Source organism: Thermobia domestica, chromosome 10 (assembly GCF_964235325.1).
Source record: "Thermobia domestica chromosome 10, izTheDome1.hap1.1, whole genome shotgun sequence".
NCBI lineage: Eukaryota > Metazoa > Arthropoda > Insecta > Zygentoma > Lepismatidae > Thermobia > Thermobia domestica.
Genome location: NC_137463.1, coordinates 152956680 through 152972252, shown reverse-complemented (window position 1 = coordinate 152972252; position 15573 = coordinate 152956680). Strand labels below are relative to the sequence as shown.

At 39.8% G+C, this 15573-nt stretch overlaps 1 protein-coding gene across 1 annotated transcript; it reads right to left on the bottom strand.

The window, feature by feature from the left end:
• Positions 1–8758: 8758 nt before the first annotated feature.
• Positions 8759–13037, bottom strand: LOC145661636 (uncharacterized). The gene is made up of 2 exons (XM_081726957.1): positions 11732–13037; positions 8759–8775 (listed from the first exon to the last, which is right to left on the bottom strand). Exons 1-2 carry the CDS (start codon positions 13035–13037, stop codon positions 8759–8761), a joined length of 1323 nt encoding a protein of 440 aa, XP_081583083.1.
• Positions 13038–15573: the final 2536 nt, after the last annotated feature.

Below are 15573 nucleotides of genomic sequence, written 5' to 3'. Positions count from 1 at the left end.
CGATTTGGGTTTCGTCTGATACGTGAGCGTCTTTGTGGAGACTGAAAGACTATTGCTTGCGTTTTGTCAGAATTGACAGTTTCCAATGAGTGCACCAGTCAAGAAATGAATTTATAGCAGGCTGTAAAGTGCGATTGATATGCTGTACAGTAGTGCCCAAGCATAGAAACGCCGTGTCATCAGCAAACTGAAAAACTTTTACGTTTGGTGGCAAAGGAGGCATATCTGCTATATACAGAAGGAATAACAGAGGTGATAAAACGGAACCCTGAGGTACACCAGAGTGTAGAAAGATTGGATATGATAGAGCGCTATTGATAGTAATGTAGGCAAGCCTAGAGGTAAGAAATGAGAGGATGAGCCGTATATAGCACATTGGAAGGCGGAAACGGTAAAGTTTATACAGAAGCCCCATATGCCATACCTTATCGAAGGCTTTTTCTAAGTCAAAGAGTAAGAGACATGAGGGCCTAGATGAATTGTAATGATTGCTAATAGTAGTGGTAAGCCGAAGAAGTTGATCTGAGAGGCTGATGGCAGGTCTGAAGCCGGCTTGGTGAACTGGCAAGAGGTTATAGGTAGTGAGATGGGTATGAAGGCGGTTCACAAGAATTTTTTCGAAGATCTTACTAAAGCACGAAGTAAGTTGAATAGGACGATAGGACGAGAGAGCCTGAGGGGGTTTATTGGGCTTCGAAAACAAGAGTATTTTAGACACTTTCCATTGAGGAGGGTAAAAGCCGGTACGAAGAATGAAATTATAAACGGAAGCAAGGAAAATATTGAAGGAAGGAGGTGTAGCTTTGATGAGGCGATATGTGACTTTGTCAAAACCAGGTGCTGTATTTCGTTTAGAGTGGAGTACAGAGTCAATGTCGGAAGAAATGATTGGCTGAGTGAGAGGTTGTGCAGGATCAATGGTATGATTGCAATGAGGGCGTAGTTGCGGTCGGGTAGGATCTGTTAGGCGTTCGATATGTCGGTAAAGCTGAGTGGCAAAATGATGATGAGGAGGCGTAAATATATCCTGAAAATAGTTAGCGAATGCGTATGCCTTCTCGACATCTGTTTGAAGGGCATGACCTTGTTCGACAATGTTGTAAGTAGTGCGAGCCTTAGTGCCAGTAAGTTGATGGAATTTCTGCCAATAAACGGAAGGTTTAGATGTTTCTGCAAGTCTATTGCACGTATGGGCCCAGCGTCGACGTTTATAGGCTGCTAGATAGTTTCGGACCATTCTGTTCCACCGACGATGCTGACGCAGAGCTTCAGGATTTTGAGTGTGTAAGTAGTCTCGAAACGCCTGTCGAGATGCAGTAATAATGGAATGATATTGAGGTGGCACTGGAGGTTTATGAGGGGATATGCTTTTTAGGGGGATATTGGCCTCTGCTGCGTGTGTAATGATATTTGAAAGAGTATCGACGACGTTGAGAAGGTCATCGTCCGAGTTGGGGGGAGAAACTCCTCTCAGGGCGTGCTCGATATCAAATTGGTACGATTGCCAATTAGCTCTCTCATAATCATAATAGTGAATGGGCTCTCGAGAAAATTTTGGTGGTGCCGCACAAGGAACATCGAGAAGAATCGGTGCATGGTCACTACCAAAAGGAGGCAGAATTCGTATGTTGGTTACAGTAAGACTAGAAGATGCTATGACGATATCTGGTGATGTCTGACTAATTGGGCGTGTTGCAGAAGGAAGATCTAAGATTTCTGCCGCAGTGGAGTGATTAATAAAATCTACGAAGCGTTGTTTTTCGCCCAGCGATCGACTATGGAGATTGATGTCAGCCATGATCAGGTAGTGACGAAAGTTGTTGTCTATATACTGAAAAAAGTTGTGTGGTATCCCTTGGCCTGGTCGTACATAAATAGTGCAGAATGTGATAGCTCTATTGCGTAAGTAAATTGTCACAACATTATGTTCAGGTAGCTGCATGTGAGGAGGAAGCACATGTGTGCGGATGGGCAGATGGTTATAAGTGCCAATGGCAGTGCCGCCATGTGCTCGAGCTATATGCCGTGGACAGTCAAACCGAGTGAACTGATATCCGGAGAGTTTGACTTGATGAAGTGGAGTAAGAAAAGTTTCATTTAAAGCAAAAGCATGAACTTTTTCCTCACGGAGAAGCTGTTCAAGCATAAGCTTGTGAGTGTTGAGTGAGCGGATGTTTAGGAAGAAAAAGGTATATGCCATAATGTAATAGATCGAAGCCATATTAGACAGAGGTTTCAAGTGATGAGATATGGAAGTGGACTGTGTTTCCGGAATATGTGGCATGGAGCTGAAGATTGAAAAGAAGTTTTGCAGCAGCTGTAACTTGTGATAAAATGTGAGTGCGCAGGAAGGGATGAATATTTTGAAGTACAACTGTTGTGAAACGCAGAAGATCTTCCACCGTGAGAGGTGTACGCAAAGAATTGTTCGGAAGAGTTGAGGAATCTATTGTACGAATGGGAACTGTAAGTTCTGGTTTTTCAGGTTGTGGTGCTGGTCTAGCGCGGCACTTGTAACTATAGGTAGGATGATCACCAGAACAGGTAAGGCAGTGTGGAGCTTGGTTGTGATTGCTGCAAGATGATGTGGAATGTGGTCCGGAACAATAGCCACACTTTGGGGTATTTGGACACTGAGATGTTGGGTGCTGGTTGTAAGTTTGACAGCGCTCACACCTGATGGGCAGAGGAGGAGGTGAGCGAGACGGTTCTACCCTGTAGCGGCGACGATAGATGTAAGCACCATGCTGTAACATATCGTCTATTGTGTCCTTAGAATCTGTTAGAAGGCGAATCATGTACGTTGGTCCGGTATTGTTTTTGATACGGAGGCACTTCTTAAAAGAGTATTCCTCAAGACGTAACTCAGCTTCTATTTCTTCCTCGGTGTATTCTGGCGGAACACCTCGAATTACAACTGAGAGCATTGGTGCTCGGCGTGGTGGAGGTTGCGTCTTTTGGTACTACTAGACAGCGATTGGAGCTTTGCATTTGGGCCGAATATCTCATAGGAAGCTTTATTGCGCAAAGTAGTGCCAAAATGGGGATCAAAAGATTTTATGATTACCCCGTTTTTGGTCCGGACGATTTCCTGGATATTCGCCCTTGGAAGATATTTGACTATTTGAAGATAGATATGCTTTTCTGTTTTGAATCGGGTGTCAAATCCAGTAAGTAGAAAGTTATACAATTGAGAACGGCCGGTGGAGTGTCTAGTATCTGTACCAGAAGCAGTATCAGACGCGGTGTTGGAAGGATCGGGATTAGAAGGATGGACAACGTCCATAGCACCAGTATCCATCAATAGTGCTTCAGCCCATGTAGATGGAAGAGGAGAGCGAGAGCGGTTACTGTCATCGTCTGAAGGATGACGTGCGCTTTGCGTGCGAGGACGTTTAGGTGAATTTGAAGGTGTAGAAGCTGCAGAGTCTCCTCGCGGAGGTTTGGGACCACTCCCCTTAGCTGGTTGCGAGTGCCCTCGGGGCATAGCAACCCTCACGCACTTGTGTACAGCCGACTAGGTAAAGGTAATAGGTAGAAAGCACCCCGTTTGGATAGGTGCTTAGGTGGCCAAACACAGCAATACAGAAAGCTAGCAGCGTAGGCGTTGTCCTAGCTCAGGCCCGTCTACGTTGCGTCGATTCTTTCTCGCTGTGAAGGCAGGAAACCCGAATAAATCGGAGGAGTCAGGTATTTACAAAAGACAGCTGTATGACGTATGGTACGTCACAGCTGATATGAAGATGTGATGATGTCCTTGCATTGTCGTATAGATTGATGGTAATTAAAATTGTGAAGAATTTGGCTGGGCGAAGTTGCATAGTTTAATATATTATTGCATTATGTGATTAATTTATATTATTTTTTGTTTTAGCATGTACTTAATTATTATAAAATTGAAATAATAATAATAGATAACGAGACATTTTGATAAAGAAAGCGGAACCCCACAGTACTACAATATGTACAACTGTGCTGCCATCTATTGGCAATAATTACAACTCCATTTAACAGCCACGTTATATGGGAGACTGATATAGAATGAAAGGGAGACTTAAGGTGAATTACATGAGATTTAGATGTACAAGGAAGAGAACAGAATAAAATAAATAGAGAAAACTATTATTGTTTATTGAATTGAAGCAACATTTAAGCGTAATATATTAGTTTGTAATGAGATTATTAAATTAGGTTTAACTGGATACGTATGCATTCTGTAGGGTAGTTTATTATTTATTTAGGATTTTTATTTAATAATATGGTGTGTAGAAGTATATTGAATTGCTATAAAATAGAACAATGTGTATTTTATTTGTATAGATGTATTTAAGATTATATTCGGGTGCAGTTTTAGTATTGGTTTGCGTTAGCGTATTTGAATGTGCGGAACGGCACATGATGGATTTGGAATGGGCGGAGTATATACGTTGCTTGGGAATTGTTTAGTATTGGTTTGCACTGATGAATATTGCACATATTGAGGAAATGTTGAAGATTGTCTTTATGCTAATTGCTACTATGATTTCCATTTGAAAGAATTAGATAAATAATAGCTTGAAAATATTTTAAATTGGATTACGGTATGGAGCATAATATTTAAGTATATTGTATTTACTGCGAACTAGAGTATATATATATATATATATATATATATATATATGTAACTGTTATTATAGAATTAACAAGTACCAGAGATAATTATATTGTTTTTATTTACCATGTATTGAATTATAAGAATATATATTCCTTATAATATTTGATAACAGTTGGGAAGCTTTATATGCTGATTGATTTTTACGTGTGGAACTGATTTAATTTGAAGCAACAGCAAATACATTTGACAGATAATTGACGTATTTGCAACTATTGAAATGGGTATAAAATGTTTTATGTATGTAAAAATATTTAATATTTTTTGTTTGTAAAGTATGAGGCAATTTTAACTGCTAATGTATAACATTACAGATAGGGTTTTAAGCTATTTTAGAATGAGCTTAGGAGATAACAAAATATTATGGAATGAGACCAGCATGATGCATAGGGAAGATGACAGGTGGAATATTTGGTAAAGTTTTATTATTTTAGGAAATAATATATTATTGAATACAACGGGCAATATTTTAAGAGAAACCCATATTTTAGTATTGGTGTACTATTGAAAGCATGAATCAACAATTTTGAAGGCATAAGACATAGGCAAAGACTTGTATTTACTGGTGTTATTGTTTTACATTTACCGGAGAGGATGTTGCTGCCATTATGTTAAAACACTTTTGAATAGATTTGAATTATCGGAATATAGTATTTTTTATACTTAGGGACTTATTTATAAATACAACTTACGAAATTAGAATATTATCGATTGAATTATTTTACAATGTACATAATTATATATATATTTTAATGTTATTGACTAGTTATTTAAAATTTAGACGAATTGTACTTTTAGTGCTGGAATGGTATATTTATATTTGTATAGATCATGTACTAATACGGAACATATTGATTAGTATACAACTTTGCAGATTATATATTTGCGTAGACGAAATTATGAAAACTGTTGATTTTCATTATTCAACGCACTTACACGAAAATAATTGTACAATTGGGTCAGTCCATATATAATAATCGAAATTAGAAAAAAATCCCCAGTCGACCATTTGGGATTTTGATGAAATTTGATACACAGTTACCTACAACCATTGTAAGAAAGCCAGTAAGTTTTTATTTTCCTGTTTCTAACAGTTCCTGAGAAATTGGCTTAGAAGTGAGTCAGTCCGCATCGTGACTTGCTGAATATGCTGATTTTTGTAAGTTTGCAATGAGCAAGAACTCGGTTACTAATTACGTTACATGGATCAAACTTTTCTGCAAAAAATATATACATCGTTGTAATGAACTAATATGTTGAAAGCGGCATGACCATTTTATATTCGGATATATAAAATGTCAAAATCAGCATTTTTTTTTTACATCACCGTTTATAAACCTCATTTTTTAACGTGTCACAGATTTCCTAGATAAAATAATAGATGCCTGTGTTTATGTGCAGTACCTTACTGGGTAGTGAACTACATGCACCAGTAATGCAGAGCTGTTTACACTTGATTTACAGGATTTATGGGAGATTAAAGTTGGTATCATTGTGAAAAAACAAACTTTTTGCTTATTTTCACAGCCCTATTTAACTATGTTGACAGTTGAATATGAGTGTGATATTTTGGATGAGCATTTCTACTTATGTAACAAAAAACTTATGTGAATTTCAAAACCCTGACGTATTTCCTTTCATTGTAAATCATCGCCTTTGTCAACAGGTGTCGGTAGTCTTTCAGGCTTAGAACGGATATGGAGAATGGGAGTAATTAGAGAGATTCTCAACAGATGGTATTCCTAAAGAATGATTCATTACATACTTCTTATACCTGGTCACTAGATGGAATTCACTGAAGTAACCATTTGCATTTGTGAGCCACATCAGAGAAATGGAACCTTGTAGTTTAGGAATGGTGACAAGTGCCACAAATTATCATTCTGCAGGAAATCAGAATTGAAGAAACTGAAAGACCTTGAACAGCCAGATTTTCACTTGCTTAAATTAAGAAGTGGATTCAGTGATTTAAATGAAAATATAAATGGAATGAAAGAGTGTATGTATGTGCATACAGATGAATGTAAAGTTCAAGTTCAAAAAAGACTACTACTAATGAATATACATGAAATATATGTTGAATTTACAAAAGTTTGTACCTTAAGGCCGAAGTGGTGCATTACAGTTGGGACAAAAGGCACTCATTCAGTATGTGTGTCAGTATCACCAAAACATGAAACTGATGGTCGATGCTCTTCCTGGATCAGAACATAACTACAGGACACTGCTAAACATTGCAATGTGTGATGCAATGAACAGACAGTGTATGTTACATTACTGTGACAATTGTGGAAGGAAGGAGGCTGTGCAAGATTATCTAGTAAACCGTTTTGATGATCACTTACTTGAAATGATGACTCTGTTAAATTTAAAAACTGGTTTCACACAGACCGGTTGACATTACAAACCCTACAGCTCTCTGTGAATGAGTTTTGTGACACATTGGCTCAAAGAATTGATAGTCTTCGACAGCACCATTACATAGCCAAGGCTCAAGCTGCATACCTGAGTAACATAAAAACTTCACTTCCGAAAGCAGAGCTAATTGTTTTACTGGATTTTGCCGAAAATTACACATTCGTTATACAGGACGAGGTTCAGGGGTACCATTGGGAGAAATCCCAGGCAACTGTGCATCCTTTCGTGGTGTACTATAATGATAGTGGAACCCAGCAATGTATCAATTTCTGTTGCATATCAGACAGTTTGCAGCATAATGCTACTACTGTCTGTATATTCCTAAGGCATTTCATGACACACCTGACACAAGTCCTTCAAGATAGGCAGATTGATAAGATAATTTACTTCAGTGATGGTGCTGGATCACAATATAAAAATTACAAGAACATTTACAATGTATGTCAACACGAAACTGTCTTCGGAATCAAAGCAGAATGGCACTATTTTGCAACATCCCACGGCAAAAGCCCATGTGATGGTGTAGGAGCAACTACAAAAAGATTAACAGCCAGAGCCAGCCTTCAGTCACCTACAAGACCAATTGTTACTGCACAGGGGATGTACGAATGGGCTGACAGCAACATCAAAGGTATACATTATTTTTATGTATCTGCTGAAGATATCTCGAAGGAAAGTGAATGCATAGAAAAGCAATACACAAACTTGAAGAGCATTCCTGGAACTCGCTCTCATCATGCAATTATACCAACTGAGGCAAACACAGTTCTTATGAAGATAATTTCTGCAGACAAGTTTGGTATTACAGTGTCTGGTGGAGGCAAGAGAAGAATGGTAACATAAGCTTCACAGTGGTGTGTACGTTGCATGCATGTATGACAGTAGGTGGTACGTTGGTATGGTCAACGAAGTGTCATGTGAAAATAAAGATGTACGTGTGAATTTCATGGTACCAGCTGAGTCCTCTGTGCTGTCATGGCCACTGCGGAAAGATGAAGTCTGGATACCATTCCATGATGATATCTGTACCCTGAAAGTACCTTTATTACAAAGTAGCAGTGGACCAACATATAGACTGGATGATAATAGTTACCAAAAAGTATTAGCATGTCTTAAAAAGTAAAGAAAGATATGTTGTTTTGTGAAGTGTTAGTTCATGTAAGTGTCCACAATTTGAAATCATTTGTTTCACAACATGCACGAATCATTTGGTTACGTAACCCATTCCACAGGTTTATTATGTTCCTTTTCACTTTGTGTGCATCTTTTTTCTTTATTTATTTGAACGCTCAAATTCAAATACTAGTACTGAACTGTAATTTTGACCCACAGAACTGTACTATTTTGTAAGTACGATTTCTGTCCATGGCTGGTTGTTTCTTCTTACACTTTTAGAATATATGCTGTCAAGTGCACAATCAGTGTAAATGATTTCACCTGGCGCACACGCACTTCTTTACTTCCATTTTCCATATCCGTTCTGAACCTAAAAGACTACCGACACCTGTTGACAAGGACGATGATTTACAATGGAAGGAAATACGTCAGGGTTTTGAAATTTACATAAGTTTTTTGTTACATAAGTAGAAATATTCGTCGAAAATATCACGCTCATATTCAACTGTCAACATAGTTAAATAGGGCTGTGAAAATAAGCAAAAAGTTTGTTTTTTCACAATGATACCAACTTTAATCTCCCATAAATCCTGTAAATCAAGTGTAAACAGCTCTGCATTACTGGTGCATGTAGTTCACTACTCAGTAAGGTACTGCACATAAACACAGGCATTTGTTGTTTTATCTAGGAAATTTGTGACACGTTAAAAAATGAGGTTTATAAACGGTGATGTAAAAAAAATGCTGATTTTGACATTTTATATATCCGAATATAAAATGGTCATGCCGCTTTCAACATATTAGTTCATTACAACGATGTATATATTTTTTGCAGAAAACGTTTGATCCATGAAACGTAATTAGTAACCGAGTTCTTGCTCATTGCAAACTTACAAAAATCAGCGTATTCAGCAAGTCACGATGCGGACTGCCTCACTTCTTAGTCGATTTCTCAGGAGCTGGTAGCGACAGGAAAATAAAACATTACAGACTTTCTTACGATGGATGTAGGTGCTTGTGTGCCAAATTTCATCAAAATCCCAGATGGTCACCTGGGGAGTGTTCGACGATTTATAATGGAATAACCCAATTAGAAATTGTTGAAAGTTTTGAATGGGCAATTTATGTATATGTGTGGTGTAGTACAAGTATTTGGAATATATGTACTGTATTGTGTTATCAACTATTGATACAAATAGGGCTGAAGGATTTACGTGGTATTTGCGTTTGCGACAATATAAAATGTTATGAGAATGACATGATACCATGTGAATGTCAGACTTGCATCATATAGTAATTAGATTTATGTTTTATTAAGATATAGATGTACATATCACGCATTAATACAGTCACAGATTGATTTATTTTATTTTAGGCATGAAAGAGAATACCCATATATTGGCGTTGGCTGTGGAAAAACAGAGACGTGTGTACATTACAATTTTCCATTAGTATTTGAAAAGTTACACAGAATATAAACCTTCATCCAGCCTATGAGGTGCGTGCTCTTTGACTTGGCTATGGAGGCGATGCAATTCATGTTTTTTTTTTTTTAAGCTAGCTCGTAAGCTAGCAACCTGTTAGAGGGGTACGCCCTCTTTTAGGAATGGGATGTAAAGGAAAATGGTTGGACTAGGTTATTAGGAGAGGATCTAAGGGATGCATGGTTACAGTTTCAACCTTTATTTTGCTTTATTTCGTCATTTATTTACATCACTATATATATATATATGATTATGGATGGACATTATGATCTTTGCGACCATAAACATACTGACAGGTGGATGCACAAGTAATAATATAAACAAGTGATAATATAAACATATAAGAGAAATCATAAAAAAAATGCAATCAGAAGAATGGAAATAAATTATGAAACTATAAACATTACACAGACGATAGAGAAAGGTAATTATATGCTATGAACGTGAAGGATGAAATGAAGTGCTAGCACGCCACAACACAAGGGAAAGGTTAGATCAACGAATGCTGTTATCTTCTGCCTAGGGGCGACGCTAGGCTGATGAAGACTGGGGGAGCCCTGTTAGTAAACAAAGGAAAATCACTGTGCAGTATATGAAGGAAATACGTGAGGGAGATGAGCATGAATACGATAGTCGTCCAAAAGTTCAAGGTTGAGATGATTAGGGGGCAATGTATAACAATAGAGTGTGAAAAGGAGGTGCAAAGGGGTATAGTAATAACGTGGTCGGCATGGGTGAAGTGAAAGGTAGTGCATAGTGTCGAAAAGTAGTGAGTGGTGACGAGAGTAGCGATCGGTGAGAAATTTATGGCGTAGCGTTTCGAGGTGAAATTTGAGAACAGGAAATGTAATACGAGAGTAAAGATCACGGGTGGGACTGGGTAATGAAATGCGATAAGCGATGCGAAAGGCGTGTCGTTCTAAAACTGCGAGCTTGGCATAGGATGGTGATGCTGATATCCAGGCTGGAGAACCATAGGTAAGCACTGGGCGAAGGAAGACTTTATATGTATTAAGGATAAGCTGGGAAGAGAGACCCCAAGTAGTTCCGGTTAGTCTTTTGAGTAAATTAAGTCTATTGTATGCCTTAGTTTTAACAGAGTTGAGGTGAGGTGTCCAAGTGAGGTGACGGTCGAAAATGAGGCCAAGATAAGTGATAGTTTTAGAAGGATGTATTGGTACGTTATTGACTTGTAATGAAAGAAGAGATGAATTGCGATGGACTTTTGTGCGTTTGCGAGGTGGGATGAAAACTATGGCTTGTGTTTTTCCGGCATTTATTGTTAAATTCCATTTCCGGCACCAGTGTGTAAAGCGATTTATAGCTTCCTGGAGTGCAAGATTGATTTGCGGAACGGTGCGACAGAGGGCAAGAAATGCCGTGTCATCGGCATATTGGAACAGATGGACGTTCCTTGGTAGATCTGGAAAGTCAGCAACGAATAGTAAATATAAAAGAGGTGATAAAGCAGATCCCTGTGGAACGCCAGATAACAGAAAAATGGGATATGAAAGCGCAGAATTTATTGCAACGTAAGTAAGACGGCAGACAAGAAAGTGATATATGAGCCGAATATAGGTCATAGGAAGCCGGAGGCTGACAAGCTTGTAAATGAGCGCTAAATGCCATGCCTTATCAAACGCTTTTTCCAGATCGAATAGGAGAAGACAAGATGGCTGAATCGTGTTATAATGGTTTGTGATTAATGTCGTGAGACGAAGCAACTGGTCGTTAATAGAGTAACCAGGACGGAAACCTGCTTGATGGGTCGGGATGAGATGGCGATCGGTTAAATATGGATGTAAGCGTTTGACGATGATCCTTTCAAAGATTTTACTGAGTGTGGACGTTAACTGGATGGGTCTGTATGATGAGACGGAACTGGGAGATTTATTAGGTTTCGGAAACATGAGACATTTTGAAACTTTCCATTCAGTGGGGTAGAAACCAGTGCGTAGTATGAACGTAAATATAAGGGCCAGAAGTTGGAGCAGTATAGGTGGGCTTTCCTTGATGTGGCGGTAAGTTATGCTATCAAAGCCGGGAGCAGTATTTTTCTTACGCTGAACCACAGCTGTTATTTCATCCGACTGAATGGGTACAGTTAGGACATGCGGTGGTAATGGATGGTTGGCGTCCGGCTGAAAGTGCTTGGAATCTGTGTTTACACTGTCAACAGGATGTGAGCGGGAAGTAACCTGTGCGGGAGGTGTAAATATACCTTGAAGATGGTCTGCGAATGCGTTCGCTTTTTCCAAATCCGAGTGTAATGGCTTGTCAAGTTTCCCACACAAGGCATTAAAACGCTTCCAATACACAGTTGGATGGCTTGTGTCGGCGAGATTATTGCAAGTTTTCACCCACTGCCTTTGCCGATATGCTTGAAGGTAATTTCGGACAGTTCTCTGTAGCTGATGGTGATGATGAAGTGCATCCGGGTTTCGTGTATGGAGATATTCACGATAAGCTTGTCGGGATTGACGAATCAAAGGAAGATAATGCGGTGGTAGTTTTGGACAATATTGTATGGATTCTGTTTGTGGTATGTAGAGAGCGGAGGCTTGTTGGAGAGCAGAAGTAATATGATCAACTTGAGCGTTAAGTTCATCTGAAGTGGTTGGTGCTTGATAAGGTGCAAGAGCAGAAGAGAGGTAAGTGCGGTAACGCGGCCAGTCGGCTTTATCGTAGCGGGGTGAAAGACGAGGTGGTGGGAGAGGCTGGTGAGAAGCAAGACCTGTATGATAAGTAAGTTTTAACGGCGCATGGACGCTGCCAAGTAAATCGAGAACTGTGACAGTACAGCGTGTGGTGAGCGTGTTAGAAGTAATTGCAATGTCCGGAGTGGTGTTTGATATTGGCCGAGTGGCCGTCGGAAGATCGAGAAGAACGCCTGTCGTATGAGTTGTGATATGATCAGTAAAACGGGTTTGGTCTTGAGCGGAGCGACTATGGAAATTGATATCAGCGAGAATGATATAATGGCGGTATGTAGCTGATATATGAGAGAAGAAATTCAGAGGAATTGGATTGCCTGGTCTGATGTATATTGTAGCCAAAGTGATAGTGATATTTTTAAAATACAGAGTAGTAATGACGTGCTCTGGTAAATGTAAAATAGGACATTGTTGATGCCTGTATGGTATGTTGTGTCGGAAGCCTACAGCGGCACCGCCATTAGCTCGTAAGGCTGGTAGTGGGTTATCACAGCGAAGTAAGATGTAATTAGGGAATCGGCAAGAGATTGACTTGGTCAGAAAGGTTTCGTTGAGAAGGAAAGCTGTAATGTGTTCTTCGAGTAATAGGGTCTGGAAGAGGACTTTGTTTTTAGGTAGAGATCGGATATTCAGAAATAAGAAAGACAAGTCCATGAGGAGAAAATAATTAAACAGTTGTTTCGTATCGTGCAGTATGAAAATGAACATAGTTATTGGAGTATATAGCATAAAGTGAGACATTGAAAGTTGATTTAGCGGCAAGTGTGAGTTGTTGGAGAATGTGCTGACGATTGAAGGGGTGGATATTCTGAAGTGCAAGAGTAAGAAATTCCAGGAGTTTGCCGACAGTAACTGGATCATCGACATGTTTTTCAGTGTTGGTTGATGCTGACTGGGTGCGGAGTGGAGCAACTAATTCCGGGTGTGATTCATCAGGCTTAGGTTTGTTTTTGCATTTATAGCTATAGGCGGGGTGCCTATCTTGACATGTTGGACATTGCGGTGGGAGTTCCATATTTGGGCAAAGTCGCGTTTGATGTGGACCAGAACAGTGACCACAAACAGTAGCATTTTTACAATCGGCTGTTGCGTGGCTGTTATACGCTTGGCATCGCTCACATCGAATAGGTAAGGGTGCAGGCGACCGAGAGGGTTCTACCCTGTGTCGTCGCTTGTATATGAGGGCGCCTTGAGTGAGAAGAGTATCTATGGTGTCCTGAGATGAAGTGAGGATTCTAACCATATAAGTTGGGCCAGTGTTATTACGAATACGGATGGCTTTGTTAATAGTATGCCCTTCATACTGTAATTCTGCTTGGATTTCCTCGTCTGAGTATGTAGGATCAACTCCTCGAATCACGACAGAAAGCATCGGAGGTCGTCTAGGTGGAGGTGGCTGTTTACGTCGAGAAGAAGTGAGAGAAGTAATGATGGCGGTGTTACCAAAAATTTCGAAGGATGCCTTATTGCGGACTGTCGTGAGGAAATTTGGATCTGTGGACTTCAATATGTATCCGTTTCGCGTTTTGACAACTTCCTGGAGTGGAAGACTGGGTAGATATTTCCTAAGTTGCAGGATAATGAACTTTTCATTAGAATACTTAGGATCGTATTTCTGCAATAGGAAGCAATGAACAGATGAGGACTGTGAATGTGGTGTAATAGTCGTAGTTGATGCTCGGCGTGATGATGTGGAATTTTCAGCGTCCATGTCGGATATATCGGAGTCATTGGCGGTATGTTGCTTCTTAGCAGGAGGAGATTGTGCTTTGCTGGCATAGCTGGCCTGACTAGATCGTTGCCTGCTTGAGGCATTAGACACTGTTGAGGTAGTTGAGCGCTCTGAGGCTCGGCGGCGTCTTTCGCAGTGCTCTCTCTGCCTCTCCACCTTCGTGGAGCTAGCGGAGGGAGTTACGAAAACAGGTGGTAAACCTCCGTGTCTGCATTCTATAGGTGGTCCAGAAGCGTTGCCAGAGTCCGCCATGAGCAAATCGAGACCAGCGGCACGAAGCCGTAATGGTGTGTGGTTGTGTATGAAATCTCTGATCAAATGATGAGATGAGACGATGCAAAGGTGAGACGACCCGTTTGGATAGCCGTCAAGGTTGGATAAATTCACTTGCCAAACTCGTAGCACTGGACGCCCTTGACTAGATAAGTCTGACGGACAGAGCTCAAAAGTAATCCGGGATGAGGAACAGGAAGGAATCAAAATGCAGCTGTTCTGACGTCTGGTACGTCACAGCTGTTTGGATCGAATGAAATATCGATCGAGAGTATGCAATTCATGTTTTTTTTACATTGCTAGCGAAAGGCTAGCTACCTCTGAGAGGGTTACGCCCTCTTTTAGGGAAGTGACGTTACGAGACAGAGGAGTATAAGGTTTGTGGTTGGTCTAAGTGCTTTAAGAGACTTTATTCATAGTATTAAAGGATTTAAGGAACTTTTCGCTCCTTAACATTAGGTTTAAAGGTTTACATAAATATAAATATAGACACAAAGAAATAACATATATAGCTGTTATGAAAATCAAAGTAGAAATATGAAAAAAATAATAATAACAATAAATGAGAAACATTATATAAACAATACGGGATATATAAATGTGAGAAACATAAAGTGATTATTCGTGGTATTATAGCAGAATGATTAATGGTGGTGAGTGATGAGATGAGGTGGGTGCAAGCACAGGACAACACATAGGAAAATATTAGCAGACAGATGCTGTTATCTTCTTGCCTAGGGGGACTCTAGGCTATGATGAGAGACGTAATGGACCCAGGTTAGTATGAAGAATTTACTGTGCGTGAAATGATGGAAAAATGAGTGGCAAATGAGCATGAGTGATGTAGTCAGTTAGCAAGAGCAGGGAGGGGTCATCGGGAGGAAGCGTGTAATGATATAATGTAAAAAGAAGAGATAATGGAGTGTGAAAATACCGGGTGGGTGTGGGATGTAGTGCTATGTAGTGCATAGTCTCGAAAAGTAAAGGATGTTGGGTTTGAAAACGGCGACGTATGTATGACAGTCTAAGAATTTCGAGGTAATACTGCAAGGTAGGAAAAGTAATGCGCTGATAGAGTTCCTGTGTTGGGCTAGGTAATTTGATACGATAAGCTATGCGGAAGGCGTGGCGTTCAAGGATAAGAAGTTTGTGATAGAATTTTTCTGATGCGGCAATCCAAGCTGT